The sequence below is a fragment of the Myxocyprinus asiaticus genome, chromosome 19, assembly GCF_019703515.2.
Source record: "Myxocyprinus asiaticus isolate MX2 ecotype Aquarium Trade chromosome 19, UBuf_Myxa_2, whole genome shotgun sequence".
In the NCBI taxonomy this organism is placed as follows: Eukaryota; Metazoa; Chordata; class Actinopteri; order Cypriniformes; family Catostomidae; genus Myxocyprinus; species Myxocyprinus asiaticus.
The window spans coordinates 30,902,944-30,928,779 of NC_059362.1; the positions used below are offsets into that span (position 1 = coordinate 30,902,944).

The 25,836-nt window shown below is 41.1% G+C and overlaps 1 protein-coding gene across 1 annotated transcript in view; it reads left to right on the plus strand.

Annotated features, from left to right (window-relative positions):
* The window catches only part of LOC127456703 (otoferlin-like), a 114,942-nt gene that overhangs the window by 19,510 nt on the left and 69,596 nt on the right, over positions 1-25,836 (plus strand). The window contains exons 3-5 of the mRNA XM_051725201.1: positions 12,254-12,342; positions 16,767-16,866; positions 20,868-21,064. Coding sequence (XP_051581161.1) covers positions 12,254-12,342; positions 16,767-16,866; positions 20,868-21,064 — 386 coding nt within the window. The remainder of the gene's footprint in view (positions 1-12,253; positions 12,343-16,766; positions 16,867-20,867; positions 21,065-25,836) is intronic.

Consider the following 25,836-nt stretch of genomic DNA (forward strand, 5'->3'; position numbering starts at 1 on the left):
GAGATGACCTCTGTTCCCTATCTGTCACTCACTCGACATTGTGTCAATGTAGTGACACTAGGGGTCACTCTTGGGAGCCCGAAACACCTCTGGTCTTTGAAAAAAGGCCAATGAAAATTGGCGAGTGGTATTTGCATACCACTCCCCCAAACATACGGGTATAAAAGGAGCTGGTATGCAACCACTCATTCAGATTTTCTCTTCGGAGCCGAACAGTCGATGCTCACTGAGCTGAATTCTCATGACTGTTCATTCACCTCTGCTGGATCTGATGGCGCATTTCAGTGGCTTCTCCCCCCTCTGCACTGGTGCACTGCAGAGAACGCCCCTGGGCGCTTCGGCAGAAATAAAAGAGTACATTCTAAAAAAGAGTATCTTTGTGAGAAAGCAAGCCACCCCAGCAGCTCTCCTCCCTGGTCCTTCTACCCACGGGTATGAGGCCAGCGCAGCTAGCACTGGGGGCGATTTGGGGACCCCAATTGGACCACCTCAACCGGGTATCCCCCCACGGACCTCCCATTCCTCAGCACGTTCGTCTGCCCGATCGGGCTTCCGGATGAGTCCGCCGGCTCGTGCCACGCCACGCCCCGCCCCAGTTCCTTTCTTCCCGGAAGTGCACGAGGAGCTGACAAGGTCGTGGGAGGCACCTTTTACTGCCTGGTCCCGATCTTTCAGCTCCCACGCCCTCATTACCCTCTGGTGGGGCGGCCGAGGGCTATTCAGCGATTTTCCCCCCGCAGTGCACCTATGCCCACAGAGCTCCCGTCCAAGGCCTGTAGGTTTATGTCATCCCTGACGACCAAGTTCTACGGTGTTGCTGGACAAGCTGCCTCCACCCTGCACGCCATGGCTCTCCTGCAAGTCCACCAAGCCAAGGCACTAAAGGAACTGCACGAGGGTTGTTCCACCCCGGGATTGATGCAGGAGCTGTGCTCGGCGACTGACCTCACCCTCCGGGCGACAAAGGTCACGCCGCGGTCTCTCGGGCGGGCGATGTCCACCTTGTTGGTCCAGGAGCGCCACCTTTGGCTCAACCTGGTCGAGATGGGAGAGGCCGACAAGGCACGGTTCCTTGGCGCCCCCATTTCCCAGGTTGGCCTCTTCAGCGACAACGTCGAGGACTTTGCCCAGCAGTTCTCTGCGGTGAAGCAGCAGACGGAAGCTATCCGGCACATCCTGCCCCAGCGCAGCTCAAGATCCCACACCCTGTCTGCTCTTCGCCAAGGGCGTCCTCCTGCGGTGACTGCACTGGCTCCACCGGCCATCAAGAACCCGAGAAAGTCTTCATATCGCCCCTGAGACGGGCGACCCAGGGACATCCCCCGGTGGAGGGCTGGGAGGAGAATCTTTTGTTAACATTTCGTTTAATTTCGCCACATGCCCAATGGCTGCGGTACCCAAGAGTTCAGCAAAGAGCGGTTTCCTTGTTCCCTGGGTCACATACTCTGTGCGCACAGCTGTCATCATGACCACCGTCCACCATTCCATTTCGGCAGGTTTGGCGCTCCAGCGGCGGTCCCCCCGCCCCTGTGTGCCCAGCTGTGGCACAAATCCGCCCCCAATGTGATGGTCTCCATGGGTCACGAGGAAAAGCTTGGTCACAAGGAGCCAGGTAAGTGCTTCGATGTCCCTGAACTCAGCACGGCCACGGCATACGAGGCACCTCAGGCTCAGCCCCGCCACGAAGCTCCACCCACCGGTATGTCTGACGAGGCCCACCCAGAAGGTGTTTTACCATCCCTACTTCATTGTACTAAAAAAAGGCAGTGGGTTGCGGTCAATCTTGGACCTGCGAGTACTCCCGTTCAAGATGCTGATGCAAAAACGCATTCTAGCGAGCGTCCGGCATCAAGATTGGTTCACGGCGGTAGACTTGATGGACGCGTACTTCCACGTCTCGATTCTACCTCGATACAGACCCTTCCTGCGGTTTGCATTCGAGGGTCGGGCGTATCAGTACAAGGTCCTCCCTTTCGGCCTGTCCTTGTCCCCTCGCATCTTCACGAAGGTCTCAGAGGCAGCCCTTGCCCCGTTAAGGGAAGTGGGCATTCGCATCCTCAACTATCTCGATGAATGGCTAATCTTAGCTCACTCCCGGGATGTGTTGTGTGCGCACAGGGACCTGGTGCTCTCGCACCTCAGCCGATTAGGGCTTTGGGTCAACTGGGAAAAGAGCATGCTCCTCCCGGTTCAGAGCATCTCTTTTCTCGGCTTGGAGTTAGACTCAGTCTCGATGACGGCGCACCTCACGAACGAGCGCGCACAGTCGGCGCTGACCTGCACTGGCTCTAGACTCGAGTCCCGAGATGGGCATGGCACCGTGGGACACATTGCGTGGCCATCACGCTGGTCTGTCACCGCCTCTTCAGCCCTTCACCTCACATTTCTATGGGCAGGTGTTCCCCTAAAGCAGGTCTCCAGGCACGTCGTGGTTATGACAGATGCCTCCAAAATGGGCTGGGGTGCTGTATGCAACGGGCACGCAGCCGCCGGCTCCTGGACGAGCCCGCGGCTACGTTTGCACATCAACTGCCTCGAGATGTTGGCAATTCTGCTTGCCCTGCTGAGGTTTCGGCCATTGATCCAGGGCAAGCATGTGTTAGTTCAGACAGACAACACGGCAATGGTGGCATACATCAATCGTCAAGGCAGTTTACGCTCCCATTGTATATCACAACTCGCCTGCCGTCTCCTCCTCTGGAGTCAGCAGCACCTCAAGTCGCTGCGAGCCACTCACATCCCAGGCGACCTCAACACTGCAGCGGACACGCTGTCTCGACAGGTTACCCTCAGGGGAGAGTGGAGACTCCACCCTCAGGTGGTCCAGCTGATTTGGAGTCAATTCAGGCAGGCACAGGTAGACCTGTTCACTTCCTGAGAATCCTCCCACTGCCCTCTCTGTTACGCCCTGACTGAGGCACCTCTCGGTATAGACGCGCTGGCACACAGCTGGCCCCCTGGACTACACAAATATGCAAATACTGTTTCCCCCAGTGAGCCTACTTGCAAAGACCCTGTGCAAGGTCAGGGAGGACGAGGAGCAGGTCATCCTGGTAGCACCCTCCTGGCCCACCCAGACGTGGTTCTCGGACCTCACACTTCTTGCGACAGCGCACCATCTGGCACCCACGACCAGACCTCTGGAATCTCCATGTCTGGCCCCTGGATGGGACACGGAAGACTTAAGTGGCCTACCACCCGTGGTGGTAGATACGATCACTCAGGCTAGGGCCCCCTCTACGAGGCACCTGTATGCCTTGAAGTGGCGTCTGTTCGCTAAGTGGTGTTCTTCTCGACGTGAAGACCGACAGAGATGCGCAGTTAGATCGGTGCTTTCCTTCCTGCAGGAGAGGTTGGAAGGGCGGCTGTCCCCCTCCACCTTGAAGGTGTATGTAGCCCCTATAGCGGCACACCACGACACAGTGGACTGTAAGTCCTTAGGGAAGCACGACCTGATCATCAGGTTCCTGAGAGGTGCCAGGAGGTTGAATCCCTTCAGACTGTGCCTCATTCCCTCATGGGACCTCTCTGTAGTTCTTCAGGGTCTACAGAGAGCCACCTTTTGAGCCCCTGCAGTCAGCTGAGCTTAAGGCACTATCTTTAAAGACTGCCCTCCTGACTGCGCTCACTTCCATCAAGAGGGTAGGAGACCTGCAAGCGTTCTCTGTCAGCGAATCCTGCCTGGGGTTTGGTCCGGGCTACTTACGTGAGATCCTGAGACCCCGACCGGGCTATGTGCCCAAGGTTCCCACGACCCCTTTTAGGGATCAGGTGGTGAACCTGCAAGCGCTGCCCCAGGAGGAGACAGACCCAGCCCTGTCATTGCTGTGTCCGGTGCGCGCTTTACGCATGAAGAGCTTTAGAGTCTCTGAGCAGCTCTTTATCTGCTTTGGTGGACAGTGGAAAGGAAGCGCTGTCTCCGAGCAGTGGATCGCCCACTGGGTCATTGACGCCATAGCAATGGCATATCACACTCAGGACGTGCCGCCCCCGGCAGGGCTACGAGCCCATTCTACCAGGAGTGTGGTGGCCTCCTGGGCCTTGACCAGTGGCGCCTCTATAACAGACATTTGCAGAGCAGCGGGCTGGGCAACACCCAACACCTTTGCGAGGTTCTACAATCTCCAGGTGGAACCGGTTTCGTCCCGTGTAGTGGCAGGCACAAGCAGGTAAGTCCGTGACAGCTGGCCGGGTGTATCGCTTGTGCATAGCACCTTTCACCTCCCCTGAGCTGAAGACGTGCGCTGTTGACTTCCAGTAGTGTTCACAAACTGTGTTCCCTGGATGAATTTCTCCGAGCCCTGTGGCAGATGAGTTTGCGGAGAAACTTGCTGCCGGCACAGTACATGTGCTAAATAAGCCCTGTACTGGGGTAGGTGCTCCGCATTTGTTGGTTCCCCATAGATAACCCCATGCGACGTATATCTTCCGCTAATTTGTTTCCCTGTTGGTAAACTGTGTCTTCCTTGGGCAGAGGACCCTCTGCCCCAGTCACCATGTTTGTAGAAACTCCTCCCACGTAGGGTAGGACCTACCATGGGACTTCTCCACATGACATACTTCCGACAAGGCTCGGCAAGACCATGTGATGTATTTCCACTCAAAATACCCCCCCCAGGCGGGGTGTGGTCTCCGCGGTGTCTTCCCCTTGGGAGGGACACCCCCCCTACGTAGACCTGGTGGCCCCAGTCGGTTAACAAATTTCACTCTTTTTTTGGGGGGGGGGGGGGGAGGATAAGAGGCCACGACTGGGCTAGCCTGTCTCTTTCTTTTGGGCAGTCGACTTGTTCCCAGAGGGTCGTTCGACACTCATAACAGCGTTGGGGGAGGTTACATGTCGGCCAGGTGCGCTGGCTACGAGGCACACAGTGGTCTGCCCGTCACACACCGCCAGTTCACGTAACACAGTTCTGCCAGTTGTGGCGTTTCGTATAGTGACCCCTAGTGTCACTACATCGACACAACTTCGAGTGAGTGACAGATAGGAAACGTCCTGGTTACTTTCGTAACCTCTGTTCCCTGATGGAGAGAACGAGACATTGTGTCCCCCCTGCCACAATGCTGGACTACCCGCTGAAATGGCCAGGACCTTGTCTCAGCTCCTCAGCACAAAACCTAAATGAGTGGTTGCATACCAGCTCCTTTTATACCCATATGTTCAGGGGAGTGTTATGCAAATACCACTCGCCAATTTTAATTGGCCTTTTATCAAAGACCAGAGGTGTTTGGGGCTCCCAAGAGTGACCCCTAGTGTCACTATATCGACACAACGTCTTGTTCCCTCCATCAGGGAATGGAGGTTACGAAAGTAACCAGGACGTTTCTGCTCTGCATATTCTTTTTAATACTTGTGCATACTGTCAGCACCACCTCTCACCTAGAGCTTTGTAATAATCAAAATAAAGTCCAAACGTACACGAGGGAAATGTAGAGATGAGTTTATAATAAGCCCTCACTGCCACTGCTAGTTATCCCTTCTTCTATAATAAGCCGCTCCATCTCCTCCTTGTTTATTGTTCCTCATATTTTCTGCACTGTCTTTGGGTGTGAATATAGATACTGGAGCTCAGGGATTTGAGGGAGAATCCTCACTGTGCCTGTCTGGAGTTTACCCCTTGGGTATTTACAGTAACTCAGGCCGTGAAGAGGAACAATCTGCACAATTCCTGCAGTACTCCATTGATGCAAACACATACCTGTAGCAGCTCCTCACTGTAGATCGAGCATACAGAGTTTTGCTGCAGTCTTTGCAGCTGTTGTAGTAAGAACGGAGTTGAGAGTTTAAGACATGTATAAGGAATGGGCGGATCGATCTTAAAAATATTGATACTTCCGATTTTGATGTTGTATCGAGAGGATCAGTCCTCATATAAAATTATCAACCATACTTATTTATATTAATGGTTTTATTAGTTATTTAAATGAATAATTCACCCAAAAAAAATTGTCATAATTTCTCAAATAGTTAAAACCCGTACGACCCGTATGGGCAAATCACAAAAGGAGATTTTTTTTTATTAATATCGTGGTCGTTTTTCAATACAATTGCGATGAATAGTGACTTACTTTAAAGCTTAAGAAAGGAACCATTTATGCATCATATTCCAAGTCTTTTGAAAAATATGATTTGAGGCACTATCCACTGCCATTGCATTGAAAAGACAGAACAAAATATTCATTGAAGTGTCTCCCTTTGTGTTCCACATAAGAAAGAAAGAAAGTCATACAAATTTGGGACAACATGAGTGTGTTTTTTGGTGAACTGTTCCTTTAACATGAAAATGAGAGTGTATAAGCTTTGAATGGGAAAAAAAATATCTTATATAAATTATTTATACTTCTGTGCTTTTGAAAATGAGCAGAAATTTACATAGAATAGCTCTGTACAGTTGTAGTTTTTATTGATTAAAGGGATAGTTCACCCAAGGTCACTTGGTTTCTATATTTGGCCTCGCGCCATGAGTTGGGGCTATGATCTGGCACTGGTCCAAAATCATTCTGATAACATATTGAAGCCAGCACCTCACTTGTTGGTTAAAACGACTTTTGGCCAATATGTTACCTACCTCTTCAGACGGAGGTCTGTCACACACACACACACACACACACACACACACGTTGGTGCGGCTATCCTTATGAGGACTCTCCATAGACATAATGATTTTTATACTGTACGAACTATAGATTCTATCCCCTACCCCTAAACCTAACCCTAACAAAAAACTTTCTGCATTTTACATTTAAAAAAAAAACATTGTTCAGTATGTGTTTTTTTTAGTTTTTTTTTAAGTGATTTTTGAATTATGGGGACACTAGAAATGTCCTCATAAACCACATTTATAGCATAATAAACTCAGAAAAAAAGAAACGTCCTCTCAATTTCAACTGCTTTTATTTTCAGCAAACTTAACATGTGTAAATATTTGTATGAACCTAAAAAGAACAAATAAGACATAAACTGAACAAGTTTCACAGACATGTGACTAACAGAAATTGAATAATGTGTCCCTGAACAAAAGGGGGGTCAAAATCAAAAGTAACATTCAGTATCTGGTGTGGACACCAGGGTAGGGTTGCACCAGCTGTGCGTAAGTTCTCACATAAGTTAGGACGTAAAGTTCACACTAAGGGCTTAGTAACTACTAGTTAGTTTGTAAATAATCAGTGCTTAATTTGGTTACACCACCCGTTCTTAAAGCAAGACTTAACTAGTAGGTCGTAAGCTCTCCGTAAAGTAATTTGTAGTCGCATAATATGACGTTTACCTGTATTTATTCAATAAGCAGCCTTCAAATTTGTACACAGAACTGTTAAAAAGCTGTGCAGTTCAGTTTTATCTTGTTATGGCTGATGTTCAAACCTTGTTTGCTCATGTAACTGTCAGATGTAATAAATTATATCCCCATTAAAATATGATATGTAATACAAGTAGCTACATTTGATAAATAGTATATTTGCCCTGTGTAAATAACAATAAATAGGAACTGTATCTAAAATAAATAAGGGGTGATAAATAAATACTAATACAACAGGCTGCAAAAATAGACATTTATTCATTTTAATATCTTATATATTTCGTATATGTTGAAACTTGACATGCACCCTGAAAACTGCATCGTTTGAACGGTTTCATGCTGAAGAGATGCTTAAAAGTACGTTTATTTTTTCTCTCTCTAGTAAATGTACATGAGTGTAAATGCCAACATCATCATATGTGTCGAAAGGATTGAAGCCTGTCACACAAAACATGAGCTCATTGATGTCATTAAATGAATCTGCTTATTTATTCCATCCGTTACTCCTGTTGGAGGCTTCCGTAAATATTTCGTTTATATGTAGGGTTATGTCCTACCTACGTTTAATGGTGCAATGCTCAAATATTTAGTAGCACGTACATTGTGACTTAGTGCCCATTTAAGCCACATCTAGGCTAAGTTGTAATGTACGTATAGCTGGTGCAACTGGCCCCAACTGCATTAAGTACTACAGTGCATCTCCTCCTCATGGACTGCACCAGATTTGCCAGTTCTTGCTGTGAGATGTTACCCCACTCTTCCACCAAGACACTTGCAAGTTCCCGGACATTTCTGGGGGGAATGGCCCTAGCCCTCACCCTCCGATCCAACAGGTCCCAGACATGCTCAGTGGGATTGAGATCCGGGCTCTTTGCTGACCATGGCAGAACACTGACATTCCTGTTTTGTAGGAAATCATGCACAGAATGAGCATTATGGTTGGTGGCATTGTCATGCTGGAGGGTCATGTCAGGATGAGCCTGCAGGAAGGGTACCACATGAGGGAGGAGGATGTCTTCCCTGTAACGCACAGTTTTGAGATTGCCTGCATTGACAACAAGTTCAGTCCAATGATGCTGTGACACACCGGCCCAGACCATGATGGATCCTCCACCTCCAAATCGATCCCGCTCCAGAGTACAGACCTCAGTGTAACGCTCATTCTTTCGATGATAAATTAGAGTCCGACCATCACCCCTGGTGAGACAAAACCGCGACTTGTCAGTGAAGAGCACTTTTTGCCAGTCCTGTCTGGTCCAGCAAAAGTGGCTTTGTGCCCATATGCAACATTGTTACAGGTGATGTCTGGTAAGGACCTGCCTTACAACAGGCCTACAAGCCCTCAGTCCAGCCTCTCTCAGCCTATTGCTGACAGTCTGAGCACTGATGGAGGGATTGTGCGTTTCTGGTGTAACTCGGGCAGTTGTTGTTGCCATCCTGTACCTGTCCCGCAGGTGTGATATTCAGTTGTACCGATCCTGTGCGGGTGTTGTAACATGTGGTCTGCCACTGCGAGGATGATCAGCTGTCCTTCCTGTCTCCATGTAGCGCTGTCTTAGGCATCTCACAGTATGGACATTGCAATTTATTGCCCTGGCCACATCTGCAGTCCTCATGCCTCCATGCAGCATGCTTAAGGCACGTTCACACAGATGAGCAAGGGCCCTGGGCATCTTTCTTTTGGTGTTTTTCAGAGTCAGTAGAAAGGTCTCTTTAGTGTGCTAAGTTTTTATAACTGTGACCTTAATTGCCTACCGTCTGTAAGCTGTTAGTGTCTTAACGACTGTTCCACAGGTGCATGTTCATTAATTGTTTATGGTTCATTGAACAAGCATGGAAAACATTGTTTAAACCCTTTACAATAAAGATCTGTAAAGTTATGTGGATTTTTACAAAATTATCTTTAAAAGACAGTGTCCTGAAAAAGGGACATTTCTTTTTTTGCTGAGTTTTCCCTTGTAATTACCAGTTTGTAACCCTAAAAAAATGTCCTCGTAAACCACCCAAACCCACCCACACACACACACACCCACACACACACACACACACACACACACACACACAGGTTCAGAATGGAGAAGAGGTGATGGACATTCCCACTCCATCCGCCTTTCTCTCCGGTTCTGGGCATAGAAATCCATCTATTTTTCAACTACAAACTATTCATACATGTTTTGTAAGTTTTGTTCTCTTGTTTGTGTGCAGCCATATTGTGTTTTCTGTTGTTAATATCACTGGTGGTCTTGTTGAAAAACAAAACAAGTTTTCAATTGAATGCCCCACCTTGCGAGCGGCTGCAGTGCTCTGCTCTTGTGCAAGGAGCTCTAAAACTTGCACAGAAGTGCGAATGCGCACAGGAGAACAACGATCGTTGAAGATTTTCACTAAATAATACATCAGATTTCGGTTTGTGTCTCACCAAACCTTATCGTATTCCTTCAGAACAAGACATGAGTCTCATGGAATAATTTATTAGACTCCTGAATTATACTTTTGTGTCCTTTTGAAGCTTGAAGAGGTGGTCACCATAAATTGCCATTGTATGACATCACTGAGCACAACGTTTTGTTTTTTTTTTCACAATTTCTCCCTTTGTATTAAGAAAAAGAAAGAAAGTTATATGGGGTTATAACAACACAGGGGTCAGTAAACAATGACTGAATTTTTGGGTGAACTAATCCTTTAATCATGTTCTATCAATGTTGTTAATAAATGGAAAACAAAAATACTGATAAGTTATGACAATTTGTGTTAAAAATGACTTTTTAGTGTTAAATGTGTGTAATTAACAATTTTATTCTCAGACATCACAAAAATTTTACATTTTTAATAGAGGTATCTGTATCAGTATTTATATCAGTTATATTGGCCTTGATAGTATTTGATATTGGATCGAAAAGAAACTGTCAGTAAAAGGCACTGAACCGTTTAGCCTTTAGTGTTCTGCAGGACTTCACATTTTCCACACATGCCATTTTTTTCCTTTTGAGACCCTATTGTGTCCCTGTTTTTTCTCTTTAGCTTTATAAAATGTTCAGCTGTACTCCTAAACATGCATCTAGCACCCATCTCTCCCTCTCTCGTGCAAATCGTGTCTCTCATCACATTAACAGCCCATACTGTGAAGAGAACCCATTACATTCAAATAGACAATTGAACCTTATATGTTTGGAATTAAAGACGTGGGTGTGAAATTGACAGAAGTTTGCTGAATGTGTGTGTGGTTAATAATATCATGTCATTACCCGCAAACTGTGTTTTCATTAAGTTTCACTTAGATTCTTAAATGCGGTATTTCCTTGAGTAGGCCTCATTGGCATAGGACATTGACAACAAGCTGTGAACATTTCCAATTTGTTTGTTTGAAATATGTGATTGTATGTGTTTGTTTTTTGTAAATAGGGCTAAAATGCCTAGAGAGCTATTCAACAGCATTTGCAGACAATTGTTTGAGCAAATCACTAATAAATACCATGCGACTGATCCTCCTATATTAAAACTCTTTGCAGCCCTCCAAAATAAATTGTTCACTGGTGACACATCTACTATAATATAGTGCATTTTGCAATTTACTATTGATTTAATCAGAATTAATGGCTACTTGAATGGCTGTCAATAGAGAAACATGCTTTTTGCCCACATAATGGTACACATTTCAGCATCTACTAGCAGGAGCTAACTGACTCCAGGCTAACCAGCCAAACCTTGATCTTCTGGTATATGTACATTTACGTGTTTCTGGACGTAAGGTGTAATTGTATCATTAGCCCTTTAGATCAGGAGTGTTTAAGAATGTATTATTCATCATCTGCCCGTTCATCTGAGCATTTTAGCATATTGATGAATCTATTAGCCTTATTACTGGATGTTGTTATTTTTTTCATATTAAATTTGTTTTTACCGCTCAGTGGTTCTTCATTATAGTTACTGCAGACTTTGTCTTTCATAGAGAAAGACACGGGGGTCCACTGCAATCTACTTTTTCTCTAGTGTCTCTGTTACTTTATAAACAAAAAAACAACATAATATGCATTCCATTCCCCAAGTCAGAGGATCCTGCCCTGTCTCTGCTCTGCACTGATTGATTTGGCAAGAAGTATTGTGGTCCCATAGCCTGGCGTTAGAGTACCACTGTTCTGTATAATCGGAGTGAAACAGAATTGCTCAGCATCCCTGAGGGCAGCCACTTTGTCTGTATAGATCAGTGTGCCAGATGGGAGTCCATGTTCTGGGATCAGGAGCAAGCTAATGGATCATCCTACTGATACAAGCCCAGCACCAGAAAAGACTCCCACAGAGTATTAGATTGCACCAATGAATTGAAAAGGACATGGACGTGGGTTGTCCTTCAATATCCTATATAATCTTTATACTGAAATGCCTAACGGGTCTGAAATGTGGTCTGAATTAGCATTAAATTATTGCACTGGATGTTAAAGGCAAGTGATGCATCTGTAAATGGACTTACAGTAGTGTATTAAGATCTGTTCTATCATTGATTATGATACAGAAAGAAAGTTAATAATAATTAACAGTTAAACACCATTATAATTCAGCTTGACACTGTGTCTGTTGTATTATATTTTGTGTAAATAAAGGAAAAATCATCTGACATTTCAAAAATAATTCTGTTGCTACGATTAACCACTATGCATGACAGAATATCAATGTCTCTAAACTGCCTTTATTTGAGTTCATTTCCAGTTGTGTTATTAATGTTGTTTATCTTTAGAGATTATAGTTTGGGGTTTATAGAATTATCAGTAATTATTCAGATACCAGACTTGTTTGGGTTTGATATATACAGTCACAGTCCCTGATTTTAGACTTGTTTTGTTATATCATTGCTCATGGCGTGATAAAGCATGGATAATGAGCCTGGAAAGTCTACAAATAGTCAATTCTGTTTAAAAAAAATTGAACAGATAGATTTTTGCTTTGCTTGATTTGTTTTCCAGGTGTTTCGATGGCCAATCGGGAGTCAAGTGGACGGCAACGAGATGCTGGAGATCCAGGTGTTTAATTACAGCAAAGTCTTCACTAACAGGTATGCGAAATCAATAAATTTCCTATATGAACTCAAATTGCCTTAAACTATTGAAGTATCTGTCTATAGACTGCCTTCTGTTTAAGATTAATTATTCAATACATATGCTGTAAAGTATTGAGTTGAGGATTATTGTATCCACAGCCCTTAATGAATCTAAAAAAGGCATTAAGTGAAGCAAGGCTATGAATAGAGCTTAAATATGTACTATAAAGTGCTGCGCTGGGTGAATGAATCTGTGAATCGTTTTTGAACCTCGTCAATTCGAATGAACCGATTTGCTAACATGCATCATACTTTCCAATGCTACTGTACATATTCAGGCAAATAGTCAGGCTGTGTGGGCATTGCAATTAACACGTAGTGCAAACAGTCACTCGTTAAAATAACGGCTTTAAAAATATTTAGTATACGGCTCTCTGGAATACTCAATTCTGATTGGTCAATGGCACCATCTAACGGTCTGATATTTCTGAGTAACAACTGCACATCTGGGGATTACGTCATATCAGAATTATATCAGGATATTGCGAGTCATCTTTCCTACTTCTCATATTACTATGCGATCTCTACAAGTAAGATAATAAAATAATTTCAACTAATATCAATGTTTCATGCCCATTTATTTATTTGTCAAGAAGTCTTGTAATAAGCTGGATAATGAACAACAGATTGTAATTTTTGCTAAATAAACACCAACAGAACTGTGACGCAAACCGGTGTTGGAATTCAGCTGTTTAGTGATTTCTTTCTTTTCACATAATTTCAACGCAAATAAATATATAATTGTACATTTATTTATTTATTGGGTTAGTAGCCGTGTAATAAGCGAGATAATGTACAGTCAGCCGGTTGTTTATTGCAAAATAAACCTCTTCAGGGTAATCCTGATCACACTGTCAGGGTTTATTTTGCGATAAAAACCGGCTGACTGTACATTATCCCTTACTTAAATTAATCGCATATACACCAGCTCCTTGTCTCTCACACTGAATGACCAGGGCTTCATCCACAACCTCTTACTTTTTAGTCGCCTTCTTTAAAAGCAAACAACACATAAAGTTTGTTGGTCTTTGTTGGGGCAGTGTTGGGCGATATTATATAGCGCCACTTAGCACTTAAGAGCAGCAAGTGCACATTTACAGCAGCAACCACGGTGGTAAACACACTATTCTGGACTGGTTAGATCAACAAGCGCATTTAAAATTTACCTCAACTCCCTTGACTGTAGAGCTGTGTGCATAATCCAGTGTGACAAAAAACACAATTTGTTGGAAAAAGAAGCTTTTTATTGAAAATAGCAGAACTTCTGTCACTCCAAGAATGTAGTAAAGGTAGAAGCATCTTTTAGATATTTTATAGCTACTTTTAGTCAGTTACTCTCAACCTGGTCTCATAGAACCATGTTTCAAAATGATTTTTACATTGCTTGTTGTATGTATCGCCACAGTGTTCTAGTGAAATAAACAATAGGCGCGTAAGCAACAATGATTAAAGGGGCAGAATAACAGTTCATTCACAATTGCTTTTTGACCTGTTCCCCACACAATGCTGTCTTATAACATCAAAGCACTTTTGCTATATTGCATGACTTGTAAGGTGATACATTTTAGCGTTTGCATTACATTAGCAACTACATTTACAAATTAGTTTGGGTGTGATCAAATTACACAATAACTCAACTGATAGAGCGTTGCAATTGCGATTACAATGACCGGGTATGAGACCTTAAGAGCATGCAAATCAACACATGAACCAAAAGAGTCATACCGTAGAAGCACCACAGCATGACATGGTTGCTTCAACAAGTTTGTTTTTAATCTCACGTTTGCTTTTTATGACAGTATCGGTCAGGTTTAAGTTTAAGGTAAGGAGGTAGGTTTTGTTGATTTAAAATTTTATAGAGCATTAACCTTTAAACCTCATCTGTTTTTAATCTCACATTTGCTTTTTATGACATAATCGGTTAGGTTTAGGTTTAGGGGTAGGGAGGTAATTTTTGTTGATTTAAAACTTGTTAGAGCATTTCCCTTAAAAACCTCATCTGTTTGGGAAAAAGTTTTACTCGTTTTTAGAATTACTCAATGGACAGTTCACCTTGGAACTGCCATAATATGTGTAAGTAACCAAGAAATATCATTTTGCAAAAAGGTTGCCACAGTCAAGTTTTTTTTTAGTTTTTTTTATGAGATTGTGCTCATATAAACTCAACACTACTCACACGCCATGACTTTCTTTTACATTGTTTTCTAGAAACTTATTAAAGGGATGCAGTACTCCTGTTTTTCCTATACTTGTACCTGTCAGTATTCACTCTTTTAAGTTTTCCTCCCACTGCTCTTATTCCGTTGAAGTGTTGTGGTGTGTTTCCATTCACTGCCTTTCTATAGAGGTGGTGGATGTCTGACAGCCATTATCAGCTCTTGTCCACTGAGTGACGTGTAAATTCTCTGTCCTGACAAGGTGTGACATGCCTGCCGATGAAGGCATCAGCGTGTGCCTGTATATATAGTATATGGCTAACTTCCTGGCATTTTGCTGGGATGAGTCAGATTTTAAATTGAGTGAGATTTCAGATTATCATGGATGTTTAAGGATTCTCTGTTGCTCTCACTTCAGAATTGGTCTGATGTCTCTTCTAATCTAAATCAGTTCCATTTCAACAGGTCTGACTGTATGGAATGAATGACTAAGTAAGCAGACAGCTGTGCTGTGTGGCAGTAGAAAATCTACCATGATTTTCTTTGTTATTGAGATTATTAGCCAAGTCATTTAATTGAGGTACACAATTGATGCTTTGTTTTGTGTTATTACAAACAGAGATCCGATTTATGTGACACTAAGACATCTTTTGTCACCTGTAAATAGACCACTATGTAGAAAGAGGTATATGTTACATAAATAATTGAGATGCCATTAACTATTTGTTTGTTAGTTACAGATGTAATTTATATCCATGATATGCATTACTTACTGTAGCTGATCACAGCAACAAACACCATGTGATATCCTAATGTTTGCATACTGTTCGCCAGGTTGTTGTGCAGACCAATGATCTGTAGCTGAAAAACTGTCACTTACCTTTGAGGTAATACATTAGAGATGAACATACCTGGGGAGATAATGTCCATATTTGATCCTGGCATGAATGGAGAAAATGTAATGGACTTCAAAAATAAAATGAATTAATTGCTGTTGTTGTTTCATTTCCAACTGACCACTAGGTGGTGACCTTGCAGATGTCTACCTGACTTTGCTTGCATGAGGCCATTTCTTAGGAAACTGACCCAATAGGCAAAGATGACAATAGGCAAGCATTTAAGTGGATTGCTGAGATGAAATAATTCTGTAAAGTTGACATAGACTGCAGTGCTTTCAGTTAAAAAACAAATCTTTCAAAGAATGAGAAACTAGAGAATGGGATTTCCTATTACTATATTGGTTTAGTTTTAAAAATACTGCAGATGTTTAGATAATTGCGCCAAATTTTTAGTAGGGGGCTTCCTCTGTCTCTGTTTTTTCCTTTATGCCTCTCTAAACACACTCACACTCAGCCAAAGGGCATGAATTCTCCAGTTCTGATGTCCCCAACAAAAGAGTAGTGACTTGACAAGGCAGGGTGCCGTAAATTATGGAGTAGATGAAAGTCAATTGTCTGTTGTTTGTTCAGAGGATCAATAATATATGTGTGGTCTTTAGAAAAGTTGATCGGGAGCCAGAACCTGATCCAGGATCAGTGAATTATTCACCCGTGGATGCATGCACACCGTGTGCTGGTCCACAGTCAGTCACAAAGCTGCCATTTCTTTACCTTTATCGAACACTGTCCCGAAATGTCCCCACAAGGATAGTAAAACCTGAGTTCACCAGCGGTCCCCACAAGGAAAATGGCTTATTAAACATACTAAACGAGGGTTAGGTTTAGGGGTAGGGTTAGGGTTTGGGGATAGAATCTATAGTTTGTACAGTATAAAAATCATTATGTCTATGGAGAGTCCTCATAATGTTAGCTGCACCAACGTGTGTGTGTGCGTGCATGCCTGTGTGTGTGTGTGTGTTGTTTTTGCAGTTCCATTTTTTTTATGCTAGATGCACAGAAATTACATGGCTAACCTTTAAAGATTTTGTTGTACATGTAGAATCCCATGATATTCTTAGGTGACAACTTTGCATACATCGTGTTTTTATGCATTTTGCATATTTTCATATATTTGATAATTTTATAGGGTCTGGTTGTGTGCATGATTTTCACTGTGTTTCTCTTTTTCACATGCACTTTGTAGCTGTTACTGTGTGTCCCCTTCAATGTGACCACCACTCACCAGACCACCTTTACAAGCTGTCTGGTTCAGGCCAGGCAAAAGGGAGAGAGTGTAGTGTTAAACTAAGTCTGCTTGACTTTTTTTTTTTTTTTTTTTTTACAGGTTGATTGGTACTTTCCGAATGGTTCTGCAGAAAGTGGTAGAGGAGGGTCACCTGGAGGTGTCTGACACTCTTACTGACGACAACAACACAGCCATCCGGGTGAGACATGTGGTTTGCAAGCAGTACATTTGTCTGTATATGTGTTTCTGGTCTGCCAATTCAGAAATATTCTTTTGTTTACCCAAAAATAAAAATTCTGTCTTTGATTGCTCACCCCTACCACAGGCTGTTCCAAACCCACATGGATTTTGTCACGTATTCATGTACATAGAGTGTGGATTTCCAGGGAGGTTTTATTATTCGTAACCGCTCGTAACAGAACTTTACACACACAACAACTTTCTCACAGCCTTGCGCCTCACATGCACGACACATCCCGTGACGTATCACACCAGGAAGCATTATGGGTATTGTAGTTAGAAACACATCTCAACACAGCTTTGGAACATAAAAGGAAATGTTAGGCAGATAGGCAGCCTCAGTCACTATTCACTTTCATTTTATGGAAAAGAAAAAGGTCCAATAAAAGTGAATGGTGACTCAAGTAATATACAGTTGTGCTCAAAAGTTTGCATACCCTGGCAGAAATTGTGAAATTTTGGCTTTAATTTTGAAAATATGACTGATCATGCAAAAAAACTGTGTTTTATTTAAGGATAGTGATCATATGAAGCCATTTATTATCACATAGTTGTTTGGCTCCTTTTTAAATCATAATGATAACAGAAATCACCCAAATGGCCCTGATCAAAAGTTTACATACCTTTGAATGTTTGGCCTTGTTACAGACACACAAGGTGACACACACAGGTTTAAATGGCAATTAAAGGTTAATTTCCCACACCTGTGGCTTTTTAAATTGCAATTAGTGTCTTTGTATAAATAGTCAATGAGTTTGTTAGCTCTCACATGGATGCACTGAGCAGGCTAGACACTGAGCCATGGGGAGCAGAAAAGTACTGTCAAAAGACCTATGCAACAAGGTAATGGAACTTTATAAAGATGGAAAAGGATATAAAAAGATATCCAAAGCCTTGAAAATACCAGTCAGTACTGTTCAGTTACTTATTAAGAAGTGGAAAATTCAGGGATCTCTTGATACCAAGCCAAGGTCAGGTAGACCAAGAAAGATTTCAGCCACAACTGCCAGAAGAATTGTTCGGGATACAAAGAAAAACCCACAGGTAACCTCAGGAGAAATACAGGCTGCTCTGGAAAAAGACGGTGTGGTTGTTTCAAGGAGCACAATATGACGATACTTGAACAAAAATGAGCTGCATGGTCGAGTTGCCAGAAAGAAGCCTTTACTGCGCAAATGCCACAAAAAAGCCCGGTTACAATATGCCCGACAACACCTTGACACTGTAATTTGGAGTGACGAGCCCTAATTCGCAACCATAAGTGCTATGTTTGGAGAGGGGTCAACAAGGCCTATAGTGAAAAGAATACCATCCCCACTGTGAAGCATGGTGGTAGCGGCTCACTGATGTTTGGGGGTGTGTGAGCTCTAAAGGCACGGGGAATCTTGTGAAAATTGATGGTTATATGAATGCAGCATGTTATCGAAAATACTGGCAGACAATTTGCATTCTTCTGCACGAAAGCTGCGCATGGGACGCTCTTGGACGTTCCAGCATGACAGTGACCCTGAGCACAAGGCCAAGTTGACCCTCCAGTGGTTACAGCAGAAAAAGTTGAAGGTTCTGGAGTGGCCATCACAGTCTCCTGACCTTAATATCATTGAGCCACTCTCGGGAGATCTCAAATGTGCGGTTCATGCAAGACGACCAAAGACTTTGCATGACCTGGAGGCATTTTGCCAAGATGAATGAGCAGCTATACCACCTGCAAGAATTTGGGGCCTCAAAGACAACTATTGCAAAAGACTGCACGCTGTCACTGATGCTAAAGGGGGCAATACACAGTATTAAGAACTAAGGGTATGCAGACTTTTGAACAGGGGTCATTTCATTTTTTTCTTTGTCGCCATGTTTTGTTTTATGATTGTGCCATTCTGTTATAACCTACAGTTGAATATGAATCCCATAAGAAATAAAATAAATGTGTTTTGCCTGCTCACTCATGTTTTCTTTAAAAATGGAACATATATTACCAATTCTCCAAGGTTATGCAAACTTTTGAGCACAACTGTACTCCCTAACATCTCCTTTTTTGTTCCATGGAAAAAAGAAAGTCATACAAGTTTGGAACAACATGAGGGTATACAATTGTAATAGTATAGGTATTTCCATACTGTATAAAAATGTTTATGTCTACTAACCACATACACCAACACAGGACAAAAACATCCATTCATGTATTTCACCAATGGGTCTAGTTTTGCACAATGTGCACAAAAACCACCATCGTCATGGTTACAAGTCTACTCAGAGGCTATAAGGGACTATTCAGATTCTTTCTTTTTATTACTCTCTTCTGATATACACCATCATGTGCAGTGTGATGTCTATACGGTTTACCCTTATCTCTGTGTGTCAGGACAATGTATAGCAGCTCTATAGTAAAGAAAATGTAACAGTGTAGGTGTTATATTAAACTCAATTTCTCCCTTAAGCTTTCTTTGACTCCTACATATGTTCCTGTGAATTTTCAGCCAAGGTCTTGCCAAACATAACATTCTTCTGTATGATATTGCACCATATGAGACTTAAACTATGTTGGGGGGTCTACATGTACTTGTAGTTCAACTGTTGGATCATGGAGTTAAAAATGCCAAGTTCATGAGTTTGATTTTCCCAGGAACACATGTACTAATAAGATTTATAGTTTAAATGCATTTTTTTCAGCTTGAATACACTGTAATTCCTTTTGAGCAAATGCTCAATAAATGCATGTATATGCAGTTTGTTTGTTTCCCAGGACATAAGCTTCCCTAAACTTTGTCAAATTGTTAATAAACATATGCCTGGGAAAGCAAAAACTTTTCCAAAAAATGAGAGGAGACATTTTTTACCTCTACCCACAAAGTTTTATGGAATTTGTCATGTTCAATGTTTCTGCTCCACTTCTAGCAGTTTCATCCCTGGCAATGGCCGAGTGTAATGCTACACTATTTTAAGATTTCAAGACATCATAATCATAGAGCAAAATCATCATACTGTACTTATTTCATGGCAACCTACTTGTACTTACTTATACTGTGTAAGAGAATAATAATAAAAATAAAAAAAACAGTGAGGTTTGACATTAGCATAGCTTGAATCATCTTGGTTAATTAAGGCATTGGGGGTTACAGGATGCTCTGCAACAGCAACAAGCACCTGTGCTCAGGTTCCCCTTTTGTACAACATGTTCCCCCGGAAGAAGTGACCATCAGGCAGTTAACAGAGACAAGTTGGGCTAAGGCTGACTTGTTCTTTGTTCCTTCTTTAATGAGTTTGTAAACATGAGAAGGAAATGTTAGCTGATGCTGATAGGCTGATACTGCCACTTGGTTTAGAATGACCCTAATCCTAACACTTAACCCTAACTCTTAACTTAACCCTAAACCTTATCATTTAACCTCTGTTCATCCTAAATGTTAGGACTAGGCTAGAGAAGTTTATTTACTGCTCGTGAAACCTGGGAGCATGTTTGTTTACTATCTCTGTTTTCATTAATGTGTATATACCGTACTTATTAAAAACCTATTTATTTAAAACTTTATTTAACCTCATTAAATGGCTTGGTGAGCACAGTTTTGTCCCTGTGTTGACGTATTTCCTATTCAAACAGGCAGAGGGTCCCTCTTTTTCAAAAAAATTGCCAATAGCCTTTAGTTTAGGTACGCAATATTTTTAGTCTGTTTTCCCGGAAGAGAAATACTGTGAATTCTGAAATGTCTATAACTGCAAAAAGTTAATTTTGCTGACTTTTAGGATAACACTAGCATATTGCTGGCCTCAAAGCTAACAGACATGGTCTGTAAGCCACAAAACTCAAATTTTGTTTTCATGGGGAAAATAAATTAAATTCATTTTGTGCAGTAGCCCACTTGGACAAAAAGATGCACAATAGGATATTGGCTTATATCAGTTTTCTTTTAGTTTTTTTATACATAAATTATTTTCTATCTTTTATTTCTATTTGTTTTATTTCAGACAAGTATTTCCATAGAGATCAAATATCAAACCATGGATGGGAGTGTGAAGGTGTGGAGTGATGGGGAATTCCTTGATATTCCTGACGACTGTGATGGAACCTTCCAGTTTGAGACAGACAGTCTGCTCTCTGGACACAGCCAGAGCTCAGGAACCTTACCTGGACGATCATTCCATGGTATTCCCACATTCCGCAAGTGAGTGTGCCATTTTGGTAATCTTAATTGGATTCACAAATGAATGATCCTTATGAACTGGTTCTTTGTAATGTATCGGTCAAGAAGACTCAAGAATCCAACCTAGTCTCATAGAATGAACATTACTATAACAAAATTTTTGCAAACTGATTTTTACATGCTGCGTTCAGTGTTTCGCCGCAGTTTCTAGGTGGAATTAACAGAAGAGGCGCTACAACGACTGTGTTTTATTCACTTTTCACACAAATAAGGAGTTCAACGTCTGATTATGACTTTATAAACACTTCTTTTTCGCTTTATTAGTCACTCACTGCTATGTTATGATATCAGAACACCTTTACTATAACGCATCGTTAAAAAACGGTAAATTTTAACACTTTTAGTAAAGACCCACCTACATTTATATACTTATTCCGTGTATAAATGTGATTAGCTTGCACTGTAGCTCACCTGATAGAGTGTTAGACTTTGGACTTGAAAGGCTGTGGTTTGAGACCAGTAAAGCACGTAAGCTGACGTGTGCCAAAAGTGTCATAGAAGTGACATGAAACTACGTGGTTGCTTCAGAAAATATGCTTTTTATGTTTTTTATGTACATTTGCTTTTAGAACACTATCGGTTTAGGTGTTGGTTTAGGGTAAGTATATCTGTTTTGTTTACCTTCGTTTTTGTTTACTATCAGTTTTGTTTTTGTTTACTATCAGTTTGCTTTTAAGACACTATTGGTTAGGTTTAGGTTAAAGTTTTAGATTAGGGCGGTAAGTTTGACTAATTAAAACCTCCATCTAACATTGACCTTAAAAACCTTGTCTGATTATGATACCATTTCACTTGCTTTTGGCGCCCACCACTGGACATTTTACTGGGAAACTGCAACAAAATGTTTAATGAAGCATGCAATTACGGTTTGCAAAAATGTTGCCACGGTCATGTAATTTTCATGAGATCAGGCTGAAAGAAAGTCCTTTTGAATCATTATAGCGATTCACTGAATCAGTCAGAGTAGTTACTGAAGCAGCATTTGACTCACTCACTGATCAAGTCATTATATTCAGTCATGTTCAACTCTAAATGAACCAAAAAATATGACTTTGGTATGCATACCGAAGGCTTGTTAGACCCAAATCAGTGTAATAAGGAACTGGTAATAGCATATCAAATCAAATCAAATCAAATCACTTTATTGTTAAGGATGCACATTTATTACCAGATAATTTCACTGAGAGGGCTTTTTTGCTTAGTAATGGGGCCAGGGCGACTTTACTCTGAATAATGTGTGGGATGTATTGATTTCCACTAAGCCTTCCAGTCTCCATAGGGCATCTGATCCATATATAATAAACATACTGTATACAGATGTGTTTACATACTTATGAATGTATATTAGGTAATATACATCTATATTTTAAAAATCTATGTTAGGTAAGTTAATTGAAGTAACGATTAGGTAAATTAGAGCTGCCACATGAGAGATTTATTTAAAAGTAATTTTGGATTGTTGTATAAGTAAACTTAAACTTCTCTTTAAGTTAACGAGCCAATCACTTTTCCTCCTGTATAATGTGTCATTCATGCTTTCAGGCACACACAAGACAAGTTTATTGTTTTTAATTGTTTATTGGGGTCCTTTTCATTGCAGAAAATGGTACTCTGCTAAAGTGTAGTTCTTGAATACTAGAGATTTTTATATTTATGGCAGTACAAAAAAGAAAATGGCAGTCTAAGTTTATTATACTCCAGAAATGCTGGATAACCCTACACAGTAAAAAGTGAAAATATGCTGTTGTTACCTTACAGAGCTAACCATTAAAAATTACTTAATTGGTGTGACCTTATGTAGTAAGGTTGTTTATGTGATATTTGTAAATAATATTGGTAACACTTTACAATAAAGTTCCATTTGTTAACCTTAGTTAACAGCATTAGTTAACATGAACTAACAATGAACAATACTTTTACAGTATTTGTTAATCTTGGTTAATGTTAATTTCAACATGTAGTAATACATTTTTAAAATCAAAAGTTGTATATGTTAACATTAATTAATGCACAATGAACTAACATAAATTAACCTCCTGAGACCCCCGTGTGACTGCTGTGTGAATTTTTTCATTTCTCTTTTTGATTTGTAACTAGTAGCACCTAATAAACAAGCAAAAACAAATAAAAAATGTCAAGATTAAATAGTTTTCCTAAAAATTAATGTCCACATATGTGGGCAGCGAGACTGCGTTGTGAAATTATAAATAATACCAAGCTATAGAAAGTCAGATTTTTTTTTTCATCAAATTGTTTATTATGTTTCCAAGAGTGTTGGTTATTCATATTTTTGAGACGTTACAGACATTACAGCTGATTTTCTGTAAAGCTAAATAAATCATTCTTATTCAAAGGAATGTCCAGCATCATCAAATCACTGGCAACCATGTTAAAATAAAATGTTGCAATATAAAATTCTGAATTGCTATATTGATCACCATTGTCCCATGTCTGCCAAACATGTTGAGTGGTTCAACATCATCTGCAGCCTGAAACTGAACTTTTGGTTGGATTTTAGGATTTAATGCACTTAGCTGCATAGAAAGCTATAGGATGCTCCCTTGCTCCCTATTTAGTGAATGACTTAACCTCCAGTGTGCTGTCTGTCTTTAGTGGTCTTAGAATAGTTTGAAATGCACCTTATTTTCATCCTAACTCCATATAAAGCCTCTGAAAGCAACATTTTTCAGCTTTTGGATTAACCCATTTATTCTCTCTATGAAAATGCACAGTAAATATACAGGAATGCATTAACTAATGTTAATGAATGGAATTGTGTTTCACATTTATAACAAAATAAAATAGACAATATACTGTATATACTAAAATGAAGCAAAATGATTCACAGATGTGTTGAAAATTATTCAAAATAAGGAACATGTTTTTCTACTTTTGAGGAATGCTGTGCCAGTTTCCACATATGTGGACATCATGTTTATTAGTGCGCTGATGCGCAAGAAATGAACGGATTTTTTTAAAGTGGCATGCCAAACGGAACTAGATACTGTCCTCTTTACAACTAAACAGGTTTCAGTGAGGCACTTTTGCTAGTGCTGCATCCGTAGGAACGCTTCAAGGAAATCGACTTCATGCTGTTGTGTCACGTGACTCGTTGCGGCAAAAGTTAACCCTTTAAATGAAAGTCTAGAGTCTTGTGAACAGTATTCAGTCAGTTTTTATTCATTTAAATTATGCATTGCATATAGTGAAGCCAAAAGACAACGTCCATGCATGTTGACGCTGGGTTGCACGAGGTTAACATTAAAACATTTTATTTTTATTAAATAACATTAAATAAGATTAATAAATGCTGTAAAAAAATAAAATAAAATTGGTCATTGTTAGTTCATGATACCTAATGCATTAACTAATGTTAACTAATGGAACATAATATTTTTTACTTGAATAAAGCCAGTTATTGTAGATTTTATCACATGAATAAATTTTTTAGGTTACCTGACAAAACCTTTTTTTTTTTTTTTTTACAGGTGTCCTTACCTGAACCATAGTCTTGGTGCTGTTTCATTATTGATTACAAGGTTTTATAGTTTCTTGGATTTTCTCTGTGGAGAAAGTGTGTGTATGTGTGTGTATCAGGCTGTGTTACGTAGCTGAAGTGGACACAGTGAGGCTTCAGATCTTAAGGAACAGCGAGTCCTCTCTAATGACTAGACCCCTCTCTCATCTCCAACACTCTCTCTCCTCCAACACATCCCTGCTTAATCTCTTTCTCTGTTTTTCTCCCTTTTCTTCTTTTTTCACTCTAGTTTTTTTTTCTCTACAGATTCATAGTTCTGCGGCTATTTCAGAATCTGTTCAGAACGCCTTTTTTCTGAATTTCTCTGCAAGACATCTTGCTTGTACTTGCACAGAGAACATGTTTTACATACTCATTTAAAATTGAATTGCACAAGGAACACAAGGAATTGCAAAAATAATGACAGATGGTTACAGGCGGCTCCTCTTATGCTCTCTGGGATGAACTAAAGATGTGATGGTTTACTGAACATTCTCGCAATCTGTAATTGGTCTGTCAAGCAGATAGTCCCAAACTCATGCCATTGGTTACACAAGACATGTTACTATGTCAGGTTGGTTTTTCGGGATGCTCAAACAATTAGAGCAGTGTTCTGAAAGTGCATATTTTGCATATTTAGCTGCGATAGGAGAACGAGTTTAGTAATGTCGAAAAATGTACATCATTGCAAACAGTATTGAAAGTACAGTATGTTTTCTGTCATTGTTTTATAAGAGTGTTTTCATTTGTAGGTATGTAAGAAGAACATCCAGCACCAATAGCACAAATAACACCAATATCCCATCAGCCTTTAATATGAAATATCATTATCATATAGAGAACATTTTATGTTTACCCTCAGCTGTAGAGAATATGCTTTCATGCTTGAGCAATTTTCATATTCCAAGGAAGTGATGATAGAACATGAAGTTCAGATTCCTTGTCATTGCTCAGTAGTCTAATGTTTGAAAGTTGAGCTTGTGTTATCCTGTTGAGCTTGATACAATGACAGGCTGATGCTTCCACTGAAATGAAACTTCAAGAACAAAGGGGCTTTCAGAGGACTGTTTGTCACTTCAGAGCTTCTGCATTTTTCTAGTGGTTTAGTTTGCTTTATTTGTTGCCATCTAATGTTCAGCCTCTCTCTCTCTCTCTCTCTCTCTCTCTCTCTCTCTATCTCTCTCTCTCTCTCTCTCTCTCTCTCTCTCTCTCTCTC